This window comes from Megascapheus bottae, chromosome 6 (genome assembly GCF_031878675.1).
Source record: "Megascapheus bottae isolate mThoBot1 chromosome 6, mThoBot2.hap1, whole genome shotgun sequence".
In the NCBI taxonomy this organism is placed as follows: Eukaryota; Metazoa; Chordata; class Mammalia; order Rodentia; family Geomyidae; genus Megascapheus; species Megascapheus bottae.
Window position 1 is genome coordinate 80,950,171 of NC_143514.1, and position 24,294 is coordinate 80,974,464.

General features: G+C 54.1%; 1 protein-coding gene across 2 annotated transcripts in view; it reads left to right on the plus strand.

Annotated features, from left to right (window-relative positions):
- Positions 1–4,605: 4,605 nt before the first annotated feature.
- The window catches only part of Plekhg5 (pleckstrin homology and RhoGEF domain containing G5), a 39,898-nt gene continuing 20,209 nt past the window's right edge, over positions 4,606–24,294 (plus strand). Inside the window, exons 1-2 of one of the 2 annotated variants that reach the window (XM_090335941.1) lie at positions 4,606–4,682; positions 19,167–19,243. In XM_090335941.1, the coding sequence (XP_090192067.1) occupies positions 4,634–4,682; positions 19,167–19,243 (126 nt within the window). In that variant the 5' untranslated portion in view covers positions 4,606–4,633. Of the gene's footprint in view, positions 4,683–17,694; positions 17,819–19,166; positions 19,244–24,294 lie in introns of those variants that run through there. The other variant, XM_090335942.1, reaches the window with a different exon arrangement.

Sequence of the window (24,294 nt, forward strand, 5' to 3'; positions counted from 1 at the left end):
TGAGGGGCAGGGGTTCACCCAGGCAGTGCCACATTCTCATTCTAACATAGAGCTCTGAGTGTAAAGGTCACCCTCCCTCCGTAGCATCACCCTACCGCAGAACTGTAGCTCCATTGCACAGAGGAGAAAACTCTGTCCCAGAAAGATTTAGCATAGGAGCTGGAGTTTGAACTCAGATAGCCTGGCTGCTTCTGGAGACATCCATGGAAGGGCAAGACTGAGGCCAGGGTCCTAGCATGGCAGTGTTAGCTTGAAGTGGACCAGGGCAGGGCAGAAGCTGCAGGAGCTGAGACATCTGGGAACAGAGCACAGAACACCTCGGTCCCCAGGCTACAGGTGGATGGGCTGGAGATAATGGTCAGGCCACCTGCTGGATTGACTGGTCTCCTACTTCATTGTACCCTGGGAGACCTCCAGTTTCTCTCTTCCCCTGTACCCAGTCAGGGGGTCGAGGGAGAGCCCCACCTTTCTTGATGACCATGGTCAGTGAGCACAGAGATCAGAGAAATGTCTTCAAGCTTAAAGGGTAAGCCCAAGTCCAAGGCAGAGAGAGGGGCATCCAGAGAAGCAGGGAACCCTCCTGAGCCCTGTGGCCTCTGGGTGCAGAGCCCTGAGCAGCTGGGCACCGAGGGCGTTGACCAAGTTGAGATGGCTATTCATGGGCACAAGGAACCTAAATGTCCTGGGCATGGCGGCAGCCCCTCACCTTCTAGCTGAACTGTGGGGGTCTCTAGGTCCCTCCGAGCCTCAGTTTACCCCTCTATAAAGCCACACAAAGGTAATACAACTACAGGATCTTCATCTAGATTTAAAAGAAACAGGCTGTCCTGTCTATCCAGGCCTGGCCCGCTGTGGGAAACCTGGCAAATGTTAGCATGTGTCAGTTTCCCTGGCAGGTGTCAGTGGGTAAAGGTCAGACCGAGTGCCTGACGGCTCAGGAACCTCTGCTTCTGCAAGGTCACCATGCCACATGCCCAGACCTGGCATAAGGGCAGTTTCTCCTTACTCAGCATGGACTCCCTGTCCTTCCCCTGCTCACACTGTGGTGCAAGGCTGGGCCAGTCTGGCCATGAGAGCTGGCTCTGAGCAGCCTGCAGAACCTACTCCAGGATCTAGGAGAAGCCCCTGCCCAGACCTGCTGTCCCTGGACTCTGCCTCACTGGCCTTGCTCCTAGGGCTGGTACAGTACCAGTGGGTGCAGGCACTGGAAGCAGTGGACATGCAGATGTCAGGCTCCTCACTCTTTCACTGCTCAGCCCAGCGACATCTCATTTTACAGAGACGAGCGGTGCCTCAGCGGTGCTCTCTCTGCTCTCACCCCTGTCCCATCGACTGCTGAGGACGTGTTAGAGACCCCATCTACCACTGGGATCTGCAGGATGGGTCTCACCAGTTGTGGCCAGTTTCCTACATGCTTCTTCCAAACCTCACAAACAGGCGAAGGCCTCAGGTCCATGTGTTGGTTTCATCATTATTACGTGTGTGTGTGTGTGTGTGTGTGTGTGTGTGTGTGTGTACATGTGTATATTTGTGCTAGAATTCAGGGCCTGGGCACACTATCCCTTAGCCTTTTCAGTCAATGCAGGCACTCTACCCTTTGAGCCACAGCGCCACTTTGGCTTTTTTTGTGGTTACTTGGCGATCAGAGTTTCATGGACTTTGCTGTTCAGGACTGGCTTTGAAACATGATCCTCAGCTCTCAGCCTCCTGAGCAGCTAGGATTACAGGTGAGAGCCACCAGTGTTCAGCTAGAATGAACTTTTTAGAAGAGGGGTTTGGGCCACCTACTCTAGGCTCTGCTGCTCACCCCTCCTTCAAGTACGAATTCTGGGTGGGTATCTGGCCTGCTGGCAAGGAGTTGGCCCCCATCCAGGCCCCTTCCAGAGGTCCCCACAGGGTATTTGTCTTCCTTGGCATATGCCTCTGGTGAGTGGCGTGGGTGGGGGGGCATTTCCTATTTACCAAGGGGTGAGGACTTGCTTGGGAGGGAGAGTGGGAGAGTGTCCTGGGGTTCTGGCCAAAGGGACAGAGGCAGGAGAGCCAGGGGGCTGGGATGGCAAGTACACAGCCTCACCAGCGTATCTGTCAAGGCTCAGGTGGGATTTGATTTCCAATAGGCCCTATGGGTCCTAGGCTGCTTCTCATGGATGGTTGGCACTGGGCATGCCCAGCCTTTAGCAGACACAGTTGGCTCTGTCTAGCTCCCCTGAGGTCCAGACAGGCATCCTCAGGCACCAGAAAGGGCAGGAAGAGCTGTGGTCACGTGTCTGGGGGAAGGATGGAGCCCCTTGGTGGGATGTGGGGTCCCCCTCTTAGGTCATCATCCTTTTGGGTAAGCGTGTGCTCCCTAAGCCAGGCTCCCTGCAAAGCCCTGTGATTGCAGGGCCTCACTTGCTTCTGGGGACTCTCCCCGGACGTGTGTGTGTGCGCACCTGTATGAAGGCTTGAACTCAAGGCCTTGTTCAAGTTTGGTGCTCTACCACTTGAATCACAGTTCCACTTTTGGCTTTGTGCTAGTCTTTTTTGGGTCCATCATAGGGCTTGAACTCAGGGCCTGGATGCTATCTCTGATCTCCTTTGCTTAGGGCTAATACTCTACCACTTGGAACCATAGTGCCCCTTCTGGGTTTCGGGTGGCTCATGGGAGGTAAGAGTCTTACAGCCCGGGCTGGCTTGGAACCACGATCCTCAGATCTCAGCTTCCTGAGTCACTGGAATCACAGGTCTGAGCCACCAGTGCCAATCTTTCCCAAGGCTGCCAGCTGGTACAACAGAGACCGGACTCTGCTCCTTGCTAGGCCTCTCTCAGAGAGTTTACAGCTCTAGCCCAGTGGATAAGGGTCACCCGTGTGTGTGAGCGGAGAGGCATCAAGGGGTCCTTGGACCCCTTGTAAGCTCTTGTAGGAAGGGTGGCCCCAGGTCAAGAGCCCTCGGCCAGCCACAGCTTCCTGTGAAGTGACAGGCATGGAAGTCACTGGCCAGCTCTTGCCACCTGTTCCTCTTCCTCTTTTGGCCCCTTACTCAGCGAGACCCTGAAGCGGCCCCTCCTCAGGGCTCACGAGGTGCTTCTGCTATCAAGGAAATAGCTGTGGTTAGCAGAGGCCGTGGTCCCCTCCTTGTGTCCAAGCCTGGCCCCAGGCACTTTTGAAGAGCAGCTCTTCAACTTCCTGTCTTGTCTATCCCGGCCTTGGCCCCTGGGCCAGCAGATGCTCACTGAAGCTCAGAGGGCTATAGGGAAGACTCAAGGCAAACATCAGGAATCCTCTGCCCAGGGTAAGGGTCCCATCCCCACGTGGGCTCCCCCGGGAACCTCCCATCCAGAGACTGAGGTCTGCAGGGGACTCAGTCAAAGAGGTAGGCAGGGGTCTGTGGGGGACAGGGCATCCGGCTCCAGGCCACCACCTCTCTGGCCCCTGGCTTCCTACCTCTACCAGAGGGGCTGCTAAAGGAGGATGAGGGTGGGTGATAAGAGCTAGTTCTGGGGAGTGAGGGGCTGCATGGGCCATCCTGTAAGTCATGCTCTGGGTTCCAGGGGTGGGACAGGGTTGGGTAGCCTGGGGGAAGTTACTCACTGGCTTCTCTGTCCTCAGGAGAAGGCAAGGATTGAAAAAGATAACAGGGCCTTTGACTCAGTCGTGTAATGCTAGCTCCTCCAGAGTCTGAGATCTGAGGATCGCACTTTGAAACCAGCCTGAGCAGGAAAGTCTTGAGACTCTTATCACCAGTTAATCACAGAAAAAGCCAGAAGTGTCCAGTGCCTTAAGTACGAAGGAGCTCAGGGGCAGCGCCCAGACCCAGAGTTTGAACCCCTGGACTGGCAGAGAGAGAAGGGAGGGGGGGAGGAGAGGAAGGAGGGGAGGAGAGGAGAGGGAGAGAGGGAAAGAGGGAGAAAGGGAGAGAGGGAGAGCGAGAAAGAAAGAAACCAGGCATGGTGATTCACGCCTGTAATCCTAGCTATCCAGGACGCTGAGATCTAGGGATCTGTGTTAAAAACTAGACAAATCCAAGACATTCTTTTCTTCAATTAACAGGCAAAAAGCCAGAAGTAGAGCTATAGCTCAAGTGCTAAAGCACCGACCTTGAGCAAAAAAGCTGTGAAGAAACAACCCCAATATCACTGAGAGGGAGAGGGAGAGAGAGAGAGAGAGAGAGAGAGAGAGAGAGAGAGAGAGAGAGAGAGGGAGAGGGAGAGGGAGAGGGAAAGGGAGAGGGAGAGGGAGAGGGAGAGGGAGAGGGAGGGAGGGAGGGAGGGAGGGAGGGAGGGAGGGAGGGAGGGAGGGAGGGAGAGGGAGAAAGGGAGAGGGAGAGGGAGAGGCAGAAAGAACACAGGGGTGGGGCTCTGAGTGTTGAGTACCCCTCTGCTAGCTAGGCTACCACCTCCTCTCTGTAGCACTTATGGCTGCGCTGGGCCTGCATGCCAGCAGGCTGAGAGGCCTGAGTTTCCAGGCTCTGCAGAGGCACCTGGGAATAGGGCCCGAGGCAGGCCCCCAGGGCTGGAGGCTGGTCCTTTTTCCAGCCGGAAGCTGAGGATGGGTAGGGTAGGAAGAAAGCTTACTCCCCTCTGCAGTGGAGCTGTTCCTTCACAGCTGGCTGGCCTGAAATCATTCCCAGGTGTGGCTCCTGCCTGGCCCAGATGAAGAGGAGAAGCCTGGACTGGATGACTTTGGTCCTGGCCAATGCTGGTGGGTGCTGGTGACCATGGCTGGTGGTGGGAGATGGATGATCTCATTCCCCAATCCTGTTCTCACACTGAACATGAGCTGGGGCACCCTTCCATCCTGTGGGCTCCAGCCCAGGCCATTTGGATGCTGGGGATACGGAGGGAGGGCAGGCATATGGTTTGAATTACTTCAGCTTCTTGGCACCTTAGCACTCAGCTGGGGGTGTGCAGGCTGCCTGGATGGCCCCTCCTACCAGCCCCAGGAAAGTGGCTTCCGCTGCCAGCTCCCTCCCTCGGCCTATGACTATCTGCTGCCAGGCGTCTGCTCTGGCCCGCTTTGGCTTTGGCCGGCTTTGGCTCTGCCCAGCTTTGGCTCTGCCGGAACCGTGATCAGGCCTGACACACGGCTGAGCCTGGCCGGGAGCCTCAGTGCAGTGGGTGTAAATCTGGTCTTCTCCAGAAATTTGTTTTGTTTTGGTTTTTGGATGGTCATGGGGCTTGAACCCAGGGCCTGAGCACGATTCTGTGAGCTTTTCTGCTCAAGACCAGCATTCTACCACTTTGAGTCGCAGCTCTACTTCTGGTTTTCTGGTAGTTAATTGAAGGGTCTCATGGTCTGTCCTTCCTGGGCTAGCTTCACTCTGTGATCCTCAGATCTCAGCCTCTTGAGAAGCTAAGAGCCACCGGGAGCCCCGTTAGGATTTTTTTTTTCTCCCCCAGATCTGAGGACCAAACTTGGTGTCTTGCATTTGCCAGACCGAAGCCAGAAAATCTTGGGTTCAAATCCCAGTTTACCTCTTACAGCTGTCTTCATCTGTGCAGTGTGGCAGTGCCCACCTCTGCGGAGAACCAGTGCTTGGACAGGAGATGGTCTTGTCACTCGGATGGATGGCAGAGGGCGCTCCACAGAGGGCTGCCATCGGTTCTACTTGTTTTTTTTTGGGGGGGGGCAGGTCATGGGGCTTGAACTCTGGGCACTGTCTCTGAGCTCTTCAGCTCAAGGCTAAGGTCCACTTCCCATTTTCTAGAGGTTCATTGGAGATAAAGAGCCTCAGGTCCATTTTTGCCCGGGATGGCTTTGAACCTTGATCCTCAGATCTCAGCCTCCTGAGTAGCTAGGATTACAGGTGTGAGCCACTGAGCCCAGCGGTTTTGCATTAAGACAGGTCCCATCATGTAGTCCAGGCTAGTCTCAAACTCGTACTCTTCTTGCCTGTACCTCTGAGTGTGGGATTACAGGTGTGGCCTTAATTCGGTCCATTTGTTTTTCTTTTCTTTTCTTTTTGTTCAGTCCCAGGCTTGAGCTCAGGGCCTGAGCACTGTTTTTGGGCTTTCTCAAGGAGAGAGCTCTACCATTGAGCCACAGGATCACTTTCTATGTATGTCATACCGAGGAATTGAACCCGGGCCTTTGGCCCTGCTAGGCAGGCACTTTACCACTAGGCCATAGTCCTGGCCCTGGTTTCTGCACTGCTGGGACTCAAACTCAGGGCTTTGTGCATGCAAGGCTAAGTGCTCTGCCACTGAGCTACACCCATAACCATTGCTTTGTTGTTGTTGTTGATTGTGGGGCTTGAACTCTGGGCCTGGGAGCTGTCCCTGAGCTCCTTGGCTCAAGGCTAGTGCTACCACTACGAACCGCAGCATCACTTCCGGTTTTCTGGTGCTTGATTGGAGATAAGAGTCTCATGGACTTTTGTGCCCCGGTTGGTTTTGAAATGTGATCCTCAGATCTCAGTCTTCTGAGTAGCTAGGATTGCAGGTGTGAGCCACTGCACCTGGCAGCCATTGGTTTTATAGAGATGGTCTTCTGTGTGGTCTGGGTTGGCCTTGAACTATCAGTCCTCCTGATTCTGCCTCCTGAATATACAACTTGCTTTCTAGTTGGAGAAATTTAGTTTTAGGGGGTTCTGGAATAAATTTACTTGTTCCTTTCTATTTCCCCACCTATGTCACTGGCGTTTCCTTCCTCCCACGTCGCCCTTACTCCCAGTGCCCAGGGCTCATTCTCAGGGTCTCATGCCTATTAGACAAGTGATCTGCCACTGAAAATACCCACCAATCCCACCACCACTCATGGTTCTTTTTTGAGGGAAGGGCAGTGTTGGGCTTGGGTGCAGGAGCTCTTGCATAGCTTTTTCACCCCTGGCTAATGCCCTAGCACGTGAGCCACAGCTCCACTTGTGGCTTTTTTTGGTAGTTAATTAGCGATCAGAGTCTCATGCACTTCCTGCCTGCCTCTCAGATCTCAGGCTCCTGAGTCGCCAGCATGACAGGCGTAAGCCACCAATGCCCTCACAGTTCTTTCTGTTCCTAGGAAGCTCTGTATCCCCAGCCCTGCCATCTGTCCCCAGACTGGCCCCCAGCCCTGCTTTCATGCCCACCCTGCAGGGGGGGAGTGTGGTTCTCTGACAATGCAGGCAGGGCGGTCCTTAGCTAGACTCTGGCACCCAGGGCTGCATGAATGACACTGCCATGGTGTGGGTGACAGAGATGGGAGATGAAGGAAGGAGAGGAGGCCTTGAATGAAAACCCAGAGAACAGAGCTGGACTTGGCAGGCGGGCCAGCCCTCTGGCCCCCTGGAGGCCTCCTTGGCTCAGCAAGAGGTGGGACACAGCTAAGCTTCTGGTGGAAGAGTGAAACCCCTCCCGGGATGTCCCCTTGATGTCCTCACAGGTTTCTCCATCCCTCAAGGAGTGCCCTGAGGAGCCAGAAGGGGCTGTCCAGGGGTCGAGGGTCAGGGCGGGAATCTGGACAGGCTCCTAGTACAGCACATTTTTCTCCTCTGAAAACTTATCTTAGCAAAGTGACCAGGAAACAATTGCACTCTTTGCCGAGCCTCTGTGTCCCCAGACGCCCAGCCCATCTCCGAGGTGGGAGCTCCGAGGGGGCTGGGAAGACAAAATTTGTAAAATGTCTGTAGGAGGGAAAGAAAGGCGCTTTGTATAGGGCCAGAGCCCCAGCCATTGGTCAGCTGCAAAGCCCCCGGCCGCTCCCAGAATGCTCCCCTCCCCGGGCAGGGCTAAGCTGGCCAGCCAAAGAGTGCACCCCAGGGTCCCTGTTGTCCCACTGCACCCCTGCAACTCTGCATCCAGGCCTGGGGGACTCAGGTCCCTAGGCCACCCAGCCTCTAAGGGTGCAGACAAAGCAGGGTCCCACCAGGCGGAAGCATGTTTCTCTATTGGAGGAAGCGGGGCGCCTATGAGCTGGAGGCCCTGCCTGGCGACCTGGCTGAGCTGGAGCTGGGGGCCGTGGAGCGTTTCTCCTGGAGCTCCACCCTGGACATCATCGAGGACCTTGGGGGTAGGTGTGGCTCGCCTTCCAGTAGGACTTGCACGCGTGGCCTGCCTGCCAGCTCCCTCTGGTCCGAGCCTGCAGTCCACTCACCAAGTCCTTCTGGAATGTTCATGTTCCAACCGCTGGACATGGGTCATTTCCCTTTTAACCCCATTTTACAGACGAGGACGTAGAGGCACAATTGGGCCCTTGAAGAAGCCAGACAAGCCAGGTGCTGGTGTTTCATTCATGCCTATAATCCTAGCTACTCAGGAGGCTAAGATTTGGAGGATTTCAGTTAAAAACCAGCAGAACAGTCTGTGAGACCCCATCTCCAATTAACCAACAAGAAGTCAGACTGAAGGTGGGCTTCAGAGGTAGAAAGCCAGCTGTGAGCAATAAAGACAAGGTCTTGGGGGAGGAAGAGGCTAAATCCTTCAGCCTGGCTGCTTCCCAGGAAAGTCTTATAAATGGTGCTAATGATGTTTTTGGCAGTTTGTGAGGAGCTGACAGCAATTCTGGTGCGATTAGTTTTTAATTTTTTAATTGTTCTGGCAGTACTATAGTTTGAGCCCAGAGTTCTGTACTTGCTAGACAGGCACTCTACCTCTTGAACCATGCTTCCAGCCCTGTGTGACTCTGGAGTACCTCAGATAGGTGAGGAGAAGAGCTCCATCTGTGCCAGCTGGGTGATCACTACTGCTGACCTGGCTTAGTTGATGGACCAAGCGGCACTGGGCCAGTGTGCTAATCACCAACAGCGCCATGGTCCCAGCCTTGATTCCCTTCTCTCTAGGCCTCGCGCTCCAGATCAGTTGTGGCCTCCCCACACCCTGCCTGTCCAGGGACAGAGCTTCTCCAAGCTGGCCCAGGCTTCTCCCATTCTGGGATCAGAGTGGCTGGAGGATGATGGGTAGGCCTGAGGTCTGCTATGGGAAGTGGAAAGGAGCCCATTCAGAAGGGGAAAGCTAGCCAGATGCTGGTGGCTCACGCCTGTAATTCTAGCTACTCAGGAGGCTGAGATCTGAGGATTACAGCTGGAAGCCAACCCAGGCAGGAAAGTCTGTGAGACTCTTGTCTCCAATCAACCAACAAAGAGCCAGAAGGGGAGCTGTGGCTCAAGTGATGGGATACTAGCCTTGAGTGAAAACACTAATAAGATAGGACTCAGGCTCTTAGTTCAAGCTTCAGTGCAGGCACAAAAAAGAAAAGAGAAAAAAATGAATACTTCAAAGGCATGAGCCCATGCTTCAGGTGCCCTTGTTGTGCCCCCCACTTTGAGGGGCCCTGGGGCCTTGAGGTGAGTGCTTGGGAAGAGGAGAGGTACATTGTCCTGTGGGGCCTCCTTGGGCCCCAGAGCTCTGGGTTCTCTCAGAGGTGAGTGCAGGAGGCTGGGAAGGCTGGGAAGGCCGGTCCGTGTGAGCTTGAGAGGGCTGCCCTGTGACCTTGAACTTGAAGTAGGTGCAGGGTCTGGATGGGAAGTGGGGAGGCAGTCAGAGTGTGGTCCAGTCCCCTCCTTTCTCAGCCAGAGAACCCTTGGAGTCAGACAGGAGAATGGGCCGGCCACCAGTGTCTCACGCCTGTAATCTTAGCTAATTATGAGTCTAAGATCTGAGGATTGAAGTTAAAAGCCAGCCCAAGTAAGAAAGTCCATGAGACCCTTACCTCCAATTAGCCAGCAAAAAAGCTGGCACTGTGGCCCAAAGTGGTAGAGTGCCAGTGTTGAGCAAAGAGAAACTCAAGGACCGTGCCCAGGCCCTGAGTTCAAACCCCAGGATTGGCAAAAAACAAAACAAAAACAACCCAGAGGCTGAGTAGAAAAACTGCTGGAGCCGGGCACCGTGGCTCATGCCTATAATTCGAGCTACTTAGGAGGCTGAGATCTGAGGATCTCGGTTCAAAGCCAGCCTGGGTACTACAGATCATGAGACTCTTATTTATTTTTTTTATTTATTTTGCCAGTTCTGGGCTTGAGCTCAGGGCCTGAGCACGGTCCTTGGGCTTTCTCAAGGCTAAAGCTCTACCACTTGAGCCTCAGCACCACTCTGGCTTTTTTTTTTTTTTTCCTATGTATGTGGTACCGAGGAATTGAACCCAGGTCTTTGTGCAAGCTAGGCAAGCACTCTACCACTAGGCTAAACTCTTGGCCCGAGACTCTTATTTCTAATTAATCACTAGAAAAGGGGAATTGGGACTGTGGCTCAAGGAGTAGGGCAGTAGCCTTGAGCTGAAGAGCTCAGGGACAGCACCCAGACTTAGAGTTCAAGCCCTATGACCCCCCCCCCCAAAAGAAAGAAAGAGAGAAAAGAAAAGAAAACCTGCTGGGGTCCTGCCTGTTTATCATTGCTTTCCCAGCTGAAGCGGGTAAGGTGGCAGACACTTGCTTCTGGACGTTTGGGGAATTCCAGCTAGCAGCCAGGACTCTCAGTGGGAGTGAACCCCCGTGCCCCCCACCCCATCCCCTGGCAGACTGTTCTCTCTAGGTGGGAATGTGGCACCTGAAAGTTTACAGGACTGCAGAGCTTGTCCTCCATGGGGCTCTCTGAGTGTCTGCCTGGACCTCTCGGAGGCATGTGGAGTTTCATCTCTGAAGGCCCCTGTCCCTGCTGCCCTGGGACTCCACAGTAGCCAGCCACCCCCTGCTTTGGTGCTCCAGGGTCCTGGCTCCTCTTAATTCTACGGGGTATCAGCCGGAACCTGAGCATTCAGGTCTGTCCTCAGCTTGAGTCCCAGAGGGTCTGCCCATCCACAGGTGCCTGGGGCCCCAGCTCCCTGCAGGGCTGGCAGAGGCCCTGGCACGGCCGCAGTCACTGGGTAGTGGCACATGAGCAGATCCCTGGAGGTGCTGAGGCAGCTGGGTGGGCGAGCCAGGGCACACAGCTGTCTGTGTGGGCTCAGCCCTCTGCCGCCAGCCAGCCCTTGGCCTGGGCCCATGCGGGTGGGTGTGAGGCCAGGCAGTGGTGGGGTGGGGCTCCTGCATAGAGTCCCAGCAGAACGGGAGTCTCAACTCCATTTCTGCAGCCTGGCTCCCATTCCTTGCTCTCAGTTCCTCTGAGGGGTCTCAGGAGGAAGCTGTGGTGTGCAGATGGACAGATGGACAGGAACCCACAGCAGCCTCGGCCAGAGGAAGTGGCCAGCCAGCCACAGCATAGTTCCCGTGTGCAAGATCCATGGGGACAGTTTCTTGGCTCCTAAGAAGGAAGAATTTTTTTTTTGTGGGGAGGTCACTTAGTACTGGGATTTGAGTTCAGGTTGACTGGAGTCAACCTCCAGTCCCACCCCAACCCCAAGGCATTCTGAACGTGTCTTCCCACCTCTTACTTAGCCCAGGAGGGTGTGATGGCACCTTGGTTAGACTCCAGGCCCCCAGAGAGAATACCAGCCATGGTTCTGACTGCAGCCCTTTACCTTCCTCCAGGTGGGTTCCCACTTACCTGCTGTCCCCAAATGTCCCATAGCACTAGGGGAAGGGACTCTGTCCCTGACCCCTGGGCCGGGCTCTGATCAGTGTGCAGTGTAAAGAGGGCAGTCATTTGCCCAGCACGCACTCCTCTGGCTCTTGGCAAGATTTACCTTCCCCAGGCTGCCCCAGTGCCCAGGGATCCAGCTTGTCATAGCCTAGGGCAGCTGCTAGGCGTGGACAGGGCGTAGGAGGGGGCATTCAAGCCACAGCTGCTTCCTGGGAGGGACAGCTTTCCATGGTCAGGAGGGGAAGGGAGTGGGCAGGGAAGCTCTGCCTTCTTGGGCAGAGGGGTTCATCAATGGGCACTTCCCTGGAGAATGCGAACAGGTGATGTCCTGCGCATGTGTGCCAGTCTTAGGCCTGCAGGGAAAGGGGCCACTCAATGCATGAGAGGAGATCAGTTTATTATTTTTGTCTAACATCCAATTGTGCCAGTCACCGTGGGAGCTCAGGTAGTGAGTCTTAGGAACCTGGGTTCCAATCCCAGCGTTGTCACTGTCTGCATCACCTTAGGAAAATCTCTATGTGAAGCCTCAGTTTCCTTATCTGTAAATGAAGACAGCGCTCATTTCTTCCTCTCTCAATTTCTCACAACAGTTCTGTCCAGTCCATCTTTTATTCATTCATTTATTTTTGCGCCAGTCCTAGGACTTGAACTCAAGGATTAGATGCTGTCCCTTAGTGTTTTTCCCTCAAGACTGAAACTCTAGCCCTTGAGCCATAGCTCCACTTCCAACCTTTTTTATTTTATTATTTTTTTTTTGCCAGTCTTGGGGCTTGAACTCAAGGCCTAGGCACTGTCCTTGAGCTTTTTCTCAAGGCTAGCACTCTACCACTTTAGCTACAATACCACTTCTGGTTTTTTGTATGTGTATGTGGTACCAAGGAATTGAACCTAGGGCTTCATGCATGCTAGGTAAGCACTCTATCACTAGGACATTCCAACTTTTTAGTTGTTAGCTGATGATAATAAGAGTCTTATAGACTCTACTGCACAGGCTGACTTTGAACTTTGATACCCAGACCTAAGCTTCCTGAATAGATAGGATTATAGGTATGAGCTACTGGCTTTGGGCTATCTTAAAAAGAGCATTTGTTATTTTAATCTAGTAGCCACCTTAAACTGAAATCAAGATGGTGAAATGAATTGGGTGATGTATTTTATTGAACCCAGTCTTTCCACATATTTCTACACATTAGAAAAAAGAAATCAGGCTTGGAGTTTGGCCTGGTGGTGAGTGCTTGCCTAGCATGCACAAAGACCTGAGTTGGATTCCTTGATACCACATACATAGAAAAAGCTGGAAGTGGAGCTGTGGCTCAGGTGATAGAACTAGCCTTGAGAAAGCTCAAGGACAGAGCTCAGGCCCTGAGTTCAAGCCAGAACTGACTATAAACAAACAAACAAATAAATAAATCAGAGCCTGGAATGTGGCCTAGTAGTAGAGTGCTTGTCTAGCACGCAGGAAACCTTGAGTTCAATTCCTCAACACCACATAAACAGAAAAAGTTGGAAGTGGTGCTGTGACTCAAGGGGTAGAGTGCTAGCCTTGAGCAAAAGAAGCTCAGAAGCCAGGCACGTGGTTCATGCCTGTAATCCTAGCTACTGAGGGGGTTGAGATCTGAGGATCTGATTCAAAGCCAGGCAAGGAACTAAAGACCTTGAAACTTTTATCTCCAATTAACAACTAGAAAACCAAACTGGAAGGGGTGCTGTGATGCAAGGGGTAGGGCGATAGCCTTGAGCTGAAAAACTCAGGGACAGCAAAGACCCAGAATTCAAGCCCTATGACCAACCCCCCCCCCCAAAAAAAAAGAAAGAAAGAAAGAAAGAAAGAAAGAAAGAAAGAAAAGCTCACGCCTGTAATCCTAGCTACTCTGGAGGCTGAGATCTGAGGATCAAGGTTCAAAGCCAGCCCAGGCACAAAAGGACCTGAGATGCTCCAGTTAACCTCTAGAAAATAGGAAGTGAGGCTTGGCTCAAGGGTAGAGTGGGAGCCTTGAGCTGAAGAGTTCAGGGACAAAGCCCAGGCTTTGGGGTAGGGCAGTAGCCTTGAGCTGAAGAGCTCAGGGACAGCGCCCAGTTCAAACCCCATGACCCACACACACACAAAAAAAGCTCACAGACAGTGCTCGGGCTCTGAGATCAAGCCCCAAGGACTGGCGCAAATGCACACACACACACATACACACACATCACTGGAATATTTTACCTCCCTCTTCCCATACCCCCTCCACTGTCTTTGTGTGTGCACATGTCAGTCCTAGAGCAAGCATTCTACCACTAAGCCACATTCCCAACCTGTATTTTTTATTTTATTTTATTTTGTTGTCAGAGGTGGGGCTTGAACTCAGGACCTGGGCACTGTCCCTGAGCTTCTTTTGCTTAGGGTAGCGCTCTACCACTGTGAGCCACTCCACCACTTCCAGATTTCTGTTGGTTAATTAGAAATAAAAGTCTCACAGCTTTTCCTTCCTGTTCTGGCTTTGAATCAAGATCCTCAGATCTCAGCCTCCTGAGTAGCTCGGATTACACATATGAGCCACCAGTACCCTGTCAGTTCTGAGTTTTAAACTCAGGACTTAGATGCGGTCCCCAAGAGTTTATTTTTTTTGGGGGGGGGTCATGGGACTTGAACTTAGGCCTGGGTACTGTCCCTGAGCTCTTCAGCTTAAGCCTACCCTTGAGCCATAGCCCCACTTCCCTTTTCTAGAGATTAATTGGAGATAAGCGTCTCAAGGCTATGTATTGCCCGGGCTGGCTTTGAACCATGCTCCTCATATCTCAACCTCCTGAATAGCTAGGATTACAGCCGTGAGCCACCATGCCCAGCGGTTCCCTGAGACTTTTTGCTCAAGGCTATTTCTCTACCACTTGAACCACAGCTCCAATTCCAGCTTTTTTTTTTGGTGTTTCATGAAGATGTCTCATGGACTACTTTCCTGAACTACCTTTGAACCGTGATCCTCAGAGCTCAGCCTCCTGCGTAGCTAGGGTTGTAGGCATGCACCAGTGGTACCTAGCTTACACTGTCTTTAAGACTTAATACACCTCCTTGTGGATTAGTGACCTTTGAAGGGTTCCATTCCTCCAGGGCGTAGCAGCTGCCATCTGGGTTTAGATGATGCCACACACACAGAGCTAGAGGATGGAATGAGACTGTGGGAAACAGAGCTCTCAGCAGGTGTCCAGCGAGTGACAGCTATAGTTATTATCAGCTGTTCCCAAAGCCATAGGGGGAAGGAAGCTGGAAAAACTTGGGTCTGTTTCAAAGGCATTGGGCAGGAGAGTGGGAGCCAGTCTCGGACATCCATCTGAAATCCAGAAGGAAGCAGCTTTGCACTTGGGCCTTAAGGAAAGGGCAGGATGTGGGCAGCCAGGGTGGAGTAGGTGTACAGGAGGGCAAAGGGAGAGAAGCAGGAAGGGCTGGGCTGGGAATCAGATGCTCATTGTCTCCAGGGGAGTCAGCGAGGGGTTGTGTGGGCCTTGGGAGTGGAGGAGCCTGTGGGTGGGGGCTGGTTTGTGCTGGTCTAAGGCAGACACGACTCAGGAACTTGAGCCTTCTGGAATAGGGATCCACCACCGCCAGGCTCCATTGGTTTGTCAAAAGAAGCCAGAAATCTGGATTTTTGTGAAAATCTCCTGACTTTTCAAAATTGGCAACCAATTCAAATTCTTTTGAAACACTGTGCTCAGCCAAAGAAAACATGTCTGCCAGCCGGCTTCTGCCCAGTTCTGGTAGAGATTATGGTAGAGGAGGAGGAGGAGGGGGAGGAGGGGGGGAGGAGGAGGACGACGAGGATGACGACAGGGAGTGCTGTCCTGTGACTATGGTGGGGCGGTGGGGGCCACCACTGACTAGTAGTAGGCTTCTCTGCAGAGGGGCCCTGGGTTTCTGGAGAATGGTGGGAGTCAGAGGCCGGCTGGGCAGTTTCAGATCCAGAGAGCCCACCTCTGGCACCAGAATGGGGGTAGGAGAGCTGGGTCAAGGTTCCAGGGCCCAGAGGGAAGAACAGACAGACCTTTAGGGGAGGCCTAGGGCAGGCAGCGGAGTCAGTCCCCTGTGAGCTTCCTTGCTGTCACTCCAACCTCCCCCAACTCTATGGCTCTCTGTGCTGACCGGGTCCCTCCGTAGGTCCTCTTGTCTCTACTCCCCTGGATGAAATGAAGGGCCTGGATTTTTTTTTTTTTTGCTCAAGTCTAGCATGCTTGTACTTGAGCTACAGTTCCACTTCTGGCTTTTTGGTGGTTCATTGGAAATAAGTCTCCTAGATTTTCCTGACCAGGTTAGCTTGGAACCATGATCCTCAAATCTCAGCCACTTGAGTAGCTAAGATTACAGGAGGGAGCCAGCCGCTTTCCAATAGTCTTGAGGCTGCCCTGTCCTCTCTGCCTGCTTCTCCATAGACCTTACGACCTAAGAGGAATTGCCTACCCTTAAATTTAGGAGACTACATCTGATTGGCAGAACTAGACAGAATAGCCACCTCTGGCCCAAGCAGTTCTAAGTTTCCTAGTACCAAAGAGCAAGTGAGATGGTATCTAGAGGCAAGCTCAGAAGAGCTGTGTTCTTGGGGTTGGAGGTGTGACGTGGTTGAGCACTAGCCAATGAGCAAAACTGTCAGGTACTCAGTTTGAGTCCTGATCTGGGCATTTATTTTTTTCCTTTTGGTTTTTGGTACTGTGTTGAATACAGGTAGGTGCCTGTGTATGCTAAACAAGCACTCTACTGCTTGAGCCATGTGTCAGCCTTTTTATACTTTCTTGTGGTTTGCTCTGGTTATTGTTCTTCCAGACCCGAGGCTTGAACTCTGGGCCTGGATGCTTCCCTGAGCTTCTCTGCTCAAGGCTGGTACTCTACCACTTTACACAGCTCCACCACTTCCAGATTTTTGGTGATTAAGAGTCTGGGTTGGCTTTGAACTGTAATTCTCAGCTTTCAGTCAGTTCTAGGTGTGAGCCACCAGTGCCTAGCTTTGTTGTTTTGTTTTGAGGGCTTTTGTTTGTTTGTTTGTTGAGATAGTTTCCCTAACTAGTTTAAGGGCTGGCCTTGAATTCTGTCTGCCTCTGCTTCTCAAGGAGCTGGAGTTACAGGCTGAGCTCCCTGGTGAGATCCTGGGCAGCTCTCTGAGGCTGCATTTCTGTGACCTTGAAAATGCTAAGTGTCATCATTGCACTTCCATAAAGGCCAGGACCAGGCAAAACTCCAGATGCCCTTGGGACCTCCATCCTGCTGGGGGCTTTGTGATGGGCCATCTGGCCTGGGCGCTGGTTATTTTGTATAAATGTTTGAGTTTTGTGGGGATGCACTGAGCTGTGCTCAGGATGGGGAGGGGCATGTGTGTGTGTGTGTGTGTGTGTGCGTGCGCGTGTGTGTGTGTGTGCAGGTGTGTGTGCGCGTGCATGTGTGTATGTATGTGTGTATGTGTGTGCGTGCATGTATGTGTGTATGTGTCGCGCGTGTGTATGTATGCATGTGCATGTATGTGTGTGTATGTATGTGTTTGAGTGTGCATATGTGTGTGTGCGTGTATGTGCGTGTATGTATGCATGTGTATGTATGCATGCGTGTATGTGCGTGTACGTATGTGTATGCGTATGTGTGTATGTGTGTGTATGTATGTATGTGTGTATGTGCATGTATGTGTGTATGTGTATGTGTGTAAGTGTGTATGTGTATGTGTGTGTATGTATATGTGTGTATGTGTATGTATATATGTGTGTGCATGTATGTGTGTATGTATGTGTGTGTATGTATGTGTATGTGTGTAAATGTGTATGTGTATGTGTGTATGTATGCATGTGTGTATGTATGTATGTATGTGTATGTATGTGTGTGTGCCTGTATGTGTGTATGTGCGTGTATGTATGTGTGTATGTGTATGTATGTATGTGTGTATGTGTGTATGTGTATGTGTGTGTGTGTGTGTGTGTGTGTCCTCCAGGAAAGTTGTAAACCTTGCAAACCACAGCATCTGCGCTCCTCTAAGTCGGGGTGGGTGCGGGCAGCGCGGGGACGGGAAGGGGGGCGTCCCCATCCCGCACCCCCCTGCGCCCGGGGCCCGGCTCCCCTCCACTTCGAGGCACTTCCGGGCCGGCGCCCACATCAAACGCTCACCTGGCCCCTCCCGGGGCTGCCTGGGGGCGCGGGAGGGGCGGCCCCACCTGGAGCGCACCCCGTCATTGGGGAGGCGCCGTCTGGCTCCCCGCGGCTCCCCGCCCCCCGCAGGCGGCGGCGGCTCCTCCCGCCTCCCACCTGCCCCGCCCCGCCTCCCGCCTGGGCCGCAGGCAGGCCGGCCGAGGAGGCGCTCGGCCTCCCGGCGTCGGCTCCAGCTCGGGCTCCGCTCGGGCTCCGCTCGGCTCCGGGGGGGATCGCCGGCCTCGCGCTCCCGGCCGGATCCGGGTGCGGCTCCATGGGTGAGTGCGCCGCGGGCTGGGCGCGGGGCGGGGGCGGCTTCCCGAGGGGCTCCCGGGCCTGCCGAGGGGAGGGCCGGCCTCGGGGCCACAAGGCCGCAGCGCCCCTGCACACACCCTGCCATCCTGCCGCCCTCCCCCACCCCGCCCCAGCCTGGCCCCCAGCCTGTGCCCCCAGCCCTTCCTCCACCCCCAGCCTGTGCCCCCAACCCTTCCTCCACCCCCAGCCTGTGCCCCCAACCCTTCCTCCACCCCCAGCCTGTGCCCCCAACCCTTCCTCCACCTCCAGCCTGTGCCCCCAGCCTGTGCCCCCAACCCTTCCTCCACCCCCAGCCTGTGTCCCCAGCCCATCCCCCAGCCTGTGCCCCCAACCCTTCCTCCACCCCCAGCCTGTGCCCCCAGCCCATCCCCCAGCCTGTGCCCCCAACCCTTCCTCCACCCCCAGCCTGTGCCCCCAGCCCATCCCCCAGCCTGTGCCCCCAACCCTTCCTCCACCCCCAGCCTGTGCCCCCAACCCTTCCTCTACCCCCAGCCTGTGCCCCCAGCCTGTGCCCCCAACCCTTCCTCCACTCCCAGCCTGTGCCCCCAGCCTGTGCCCCCAACCCTTCCTCCACCCCGACCCTTCCCCCAGCCTGTGCTCCCAGCCTGTGCCCCAGCCCTTCCTCCACCCCCAGCCTGTGCCCCCAGCCCTTCCTCCGCACCGACCCTTCCCCCAGCCTGTGCCCCCAACCCTTCCTCCACCCCCAGCCTGTGCCCCCCAGCCTGTGCCCCCAGCCCTTCCCCGGGTCTGGCCCTCCACTCTGACCCCATGTTTGGTCCCCCCCAGCCTATCCCCTGGCTCAGGGAAGAGAGGACCAAATTCAGGATGGACAGGACAGCAGAGGAAGTGAGGTCACCCCAGGCCTTTGGGAGAGATGTCTGTCCCCTAAGGGAGAGGTTTGGAGGGCAGAGCTAGGAGGGCATCTTGGACCCCTGGATCCCTCCTCTCCTCCAGTAGCTGGTTGGGGGGGGGCATCTGTCAGAAAGTCCAAGGCCCCAGGAGGTCTCAGAGCTGCTCTCACCTCCCCACTCATGGGGCGTGGGCGGGAGGGAGCCGGTTATTTCCAAAGACATTTCTCCCCATGGAATCTGGACAATTTCCCTGGAGAACTTGGGCTAGAAAAGGTCTCAGCAAACCGATCCCCAGCAGATAAGTTGGCATTTAAGAGACAAAAAGACACTGACTTCCTTTGAAGGGAAGATTCAGCAGGCTGCCCCACCCCTCTGCACTTGGGAAGCCACCAGGGCTCAGGGGAGCCCCCTCCCCCAGGAGGGACACTCCACTGATACCCTCTGCTCTTCTCCTCCACAGACGACCAGAGCCCAGCCGTGGAGAAGGGACTGCGCTGCCAGAACCCAGCCTGTATGGACAAAGGGCGGGCAGCCAAGGTAGGGGCCACAGCTGAGGGGGTCAGCATGGACCGATGCCTGCTCCTCTCACCCTGCAAGCCCTGGAGCCCAGACAAGGATGTAGCTGTTAGAGGTCACCACGGTTGATAGGCTGTGGTGAATCTGGCCTGGGAACAGTGGCCTGGGGGCAGCCTTTTGCTGCCTTGGGGGTCCTTGCAGTGCCCTGAGGACATGGGAGCCATAGCCCAATGGCATGGATGAGGAAGATGAGGTTCAGGAGGGGAGGTGATCTCAAGATTTATTTCCAGTGTCCAGCTGACACTTGGCCACTCTTCAAGGCTGGTCACAGGCTTGAGACACTGTAGGACCTGAAGAGTATGACTGGCTATGGAGATGACCAAGAGAGGAGGAAGAAGCCATCAGGCCTTAGAGCTTGAGGGCTTAGAGTCAACAGAGCGTCAGTCAGAGAGAAGGAAGCTAGAGAGAGAGGCAACATGAAATTTTCCAAGGACTGGGAATGTGGTTTAGCGGTAGAGTGCTTGCGTAGCATGCATGAAGCCCTGGGTTTGATTCCTCAGGATCACACACATGGAAAAGCTGCTGAAGTGGTAGAACTCTAGCCTTGAGCATAGAGAGGCTCAGAGAGGCCCTGGGACAGCCAGGACCAGGAGAGAAGGAGGGAAGGAAGGAAGGAAGGAAGGAAGGAAGGAAGGAAGGAGAGAAGGAAGGAAGGAAGGAAGGAAGGAAGGAAGGAAGGAAATCAATTGCCTGGGCATTTCTGCTCATGAGGTACTGCGCTGTCTTCTGTGTATACTCTTTGATAGGCCTGGGGGGAGGTGTTGTCACCTCATTTTCTAGATGAAGATAGTATCCTGTAACTTGGCTAAAGGGCCATAGCTCAAGAGAGGTGGTAGAGTCAGGACTCAAAGCCACATTTGCTCCTCTCCCCAGCCAACAGTAGAAATAGACTCTTTTTTTTTTTTTTTTTTTTGCCAGTCCTGGGCTTGAGCTCAGGGCCTGAGCACTGTCCTTGGACTTTTTCAAGGCTAGAGCTCTACCACTTGAGCCTCAGCACCACTTCTGGAATTGATCCCGGGTCTTTGTGCGTGCTAGGCAAGCACTCTACCACTAGGCCAAAGTCCCGGCCCATAGAAATAGAATAGAAGAGAAATAGAAATGATAATCATCATCATCATCATCATCATCCATGGTTTATTGGGGTCTGGCCCCAACATCAAGGCCTTACTGATCCCTAAGCCTCTGAAATGGGGGTGTGATTTGTCCTCTTTGTATAGATAGGGAAATCCAGGCTCAGAGAGGCAAATGGCTCATCTAAAGGATACACAGGTAGGAAATGGGAAAGTAGGATTTGAACCAAGGACCCAGGTCTGTAAAGCCAGAGCCCATGTTCCTAACTATTGCAAGAAATCTAAAATGCCACCTTCCCATTCTCCTCCTCCTTACCCTCTTATGTGCCCCCCCTGCCTCCCAGCCCCCTTTCCCTTGCCCCCTCTCCCAGACACATGCCCATCATCTTACACAGGAGGCTGTGGGTAGAAGGAACATGGAAGACTGTTCTGGGGGTGGGGGGGGCAGCCTCCTGTTGCCGTGGTCACCGGGCAAGGGGGCGGCTGTGATGTCAGATACAATCTGTTGGCACGGATGTTGGCATGAGACGCTGGTGTTGGCTGGCTGCCTCTTTCCCCAGATGGGGGCTCCGGGCAGAAAACTGGTCTCAGCTCCCCCAATGCATATCCTGCAGGGGGTCTGCAAAGCCCAGGGCCTCTGACCCAAAGGAGTGAGGAATACTGGCCCAGCCCCTCCTGGGCCTCTGCTCACAGCCAGGCTCCGCAGCTGCTGCTGAGGGGGCTACAGAGGTGAGAGTCCATGAGTAGAAAGCTGGGCCTGTGACAGGGCCTACTGCAGCCTCCAGACCCAGCACTGTGTTTCCCTGACCTGCCTGGGATTTAACACGCTGGCCACTAGTGTTCATAGCATAGAGTCACCAGCCTGCCATGGGGGAGTCTGGACCCTGTCACTGTGAAGAGTGGCACAGATTCATAGCAGGACAGACGCCTGAGCAATGAGATGCAGAAGGGCCAATCAGGGAGGACATCTGGGAAGAAGTGGAAACATGGCCAGGGATTATAGAAGAAAAACAGGAGTAATCCAGGGAGGAGAGCAGCCACAGGTAGAAATGCAGAGGCTGAGCAGGTGAGGGACACTCAGTGAAGAATGCCCTGTTGCCAGGTGCTGGCGGCTCACACCTGGAATCTCAGCTACTCAGGAGGCCGAGGTTTGAGGATCAAGGTTTAAATCCAGCTCTGGCAGGAGAATCTGTGAGACTCTTATTTCCAATTAACCACAAAAAATCCAGAAGTGGAGCTGTGGCTTAAGTGGTAGAGCACTAGCCTTGAGCATGATAGCTCAAGGACAGTGCCTAGGACTTGAGTTTGAGTCTTAATACTCATACATAAGCACATACACACACACACACACACACACGTCTAGAGAGAGACAATGTCATAGGTGTCCCGTGTCCTCTTGCAGAGTTTTCTGGACAGTGAGGACCCTCTAGCTCCTTGCTGGGCCATTCTGTGCTGGGGACCCCTGGTACTGGGGATCCCCTGTTCTGGGCCCTCTGGTCTAAGGCTGCTCAGGATTCCAGGTCACACAGGGACATGAGGAACAGCTGCTACATTTGAGGAGATGAGAGATTCAAGGGTATGGATCCTGCAGATGGGACCCTCGAACACATACCAATCTCCACACAAAAGCAGTGATTCTCACCCAGTGCCCGTGGTGTATGCCTGTAGTCATAGCTACTCAGGAGGCTGAGATCTGAGGGTCAAGATTCAGAGCCATCCTGGGCTAGAAATTCCATGAGACTCTTATCTCCATTGACACAGCAAAAAGCTGGAAGTAGAGCTGTGGCTCAAGTGGTAAAGTGCTGGCCTTGAGCAAAAAAGCTCAAGGGCAGCAACATCTAAGGTTGGCTCTCTCTCTCTCTCTCTCTCTCTCTCTCTCTCTCTCTCTCTCTCTCTCTCTGTCTCTCTCTCTCTCTCTGTCTCTCTCTCTCTCTCTGTCTCTCTGTCTCTCTCTCTCTCTCTCTCTCTCTCTCTCTCTCTCTCACACACACACACACACACACACACACACACACACACACACACACAGCTCCAACAGCCTCATTTCTCCAGCATACCATGTGCCTAGCCTATCTCTGAGCCTCAGATCAGGAACCTGCGGGCCCCTGTGGGGCTGCACCCGCATGCAGCAAGAAATTCTCCATTTCCTGTTGTAGCAGCAGAGGCTAAAGAGGAGCCAGAGAGATAAGTGGGGTGACTTGTCCATGCAAGCTTGCTCTGGCCGGGCCCTGTCCTCAGAGCTCCCGTCGGGAGCTGTCAGGAGGAAATGGGAAGGGCCTGTCTAAAGGCAAATTTTGGCTCACGGTAGGGCCAGTGCTGGGAGCCTCCAGCCCAGTGGTGGGCATGTTCAAGCAGACACACGTGATCTGGAGGGGGCTGACTTACTTTCCCGCTTAGGAGCTGACTGTAAGATGGCAGATACGAGTGCATGGTGGGTGGTGTTTGGGGGAACCCAGGTGAAGGCCAGTGGGTTCAGGGCAGAGGGGGAGAGGTAGGCAGGAGTGGCTGTTTTCCTGGGCAGCGCTCTGGGAGTCAGAGATAGGAGACTAGGGTGCTCTTGGGAGTGGCCAGGTTTGGGCATGTTTGGTGGTGACTGACCTGTTAGATGCTGGTCAGCTCTAGCCACGCAGCGGTGGGGAGGGACAGGGCCAGAGAAGGCAGGCAGAGCATCTGGGACAGAGGAGATGCTGCCCTGCTGGTGCTCAGGCCGAGCAGTCAGGGACACGAGGAGGGCACTGGCGGGCTGAGGTCTTGAAGTGGGCACAGCTGAGCCTCCCAGCTCCTCTGGGGTCTTGGAGAAGGCCAAGAGGGGAGGGTAGTGTGCCTCTCCCGTGGGACCAGGAGGCCAAGTACTGTAAACTCTGGGTGCTCCGAGAAAGGAACCAAAAATCACTAAGAGACAGGCCGAACCCCTTTTCTAGGGTGGGATGAATGAAAAAGGGGGAGCAGAGAAAGGCTGGACATGTCTAGGATGCCCAGCTCAGAATCAGACGAAGTATAATGGAACAGGGAACCTGGCTTGGGTGATTTCCTCTGGCTCCCTCTGGGGGTCCAGGCGCATGGCCTCTTGGGCTCTGCTTGCTGGCCAGGGCAGCTTCCTTTCGTAGGCCCTCTTCCCTAACGTGGGCACAGCTGTCTTCAAGCCTGACGCTCTGGTCCTTTGTGGTTCCCTGGCTCCCTGGCCCAGCACAGATGGAGGTCCTGTCATAGCACAGCTCAGCACCATTCCCCTGTGTTTCCAGCCTGGGGTCTGGCAGTCTTGGCTCCAGCCCAGTTATAAGGGAAGACCCTTCTCACCAGTCAGGGCTCCCCAGGCTCAGATTCAGAGTCCTAAGCTTCCTGGGCCTGAACGTGGGGACTGAGGTTCCTGAGCAGGTGAGATTACAGGCACGAACCACTGATGTCTGGCTACATGCTTTTTCTTTTTTCTATTCTTTTTTTTTTTTTGCCAGTCTTGGGGCTTGAACTCAGGACCTGAGCACTGTCTTTGGGCTTTCCTCAAGGCTGGAACTCTACCACTTAAGCCACAGCACCACTTCCAGCTTTTTTCTATGTATGTGGTACCAAGGAATGAAACCTGGGTCTTCATGCATGCTAGGCAAGCACTCTACCACTAGGCCACACTCCCAGCCCTTCCTCCCTTCCCTCCTCCCTCCACCTCCCCTTCTTTCTTTTTGCTGTTAGCAAAATGAAAGAGAACAGAAAAGGAGTAAGCCAGACTTGATTTGTCTACAGGCACGGACTGTAATTGAGGTTTATTGAGGAGCCGCGAGGGGCACAGACCTTCCTGGGGGATTGTGTAGGGACTGGATTTTGGGATAGGCTTATATAGAGTTTAACAAGGAAGCAGAAAATAGAAAATAGGTTATGGTCTCTTGGGGGCCCAAGGCAATGTCTTCGGTGCAGCCCACAGTGGAATGCTTCACCTGGGATCTGGGGGCT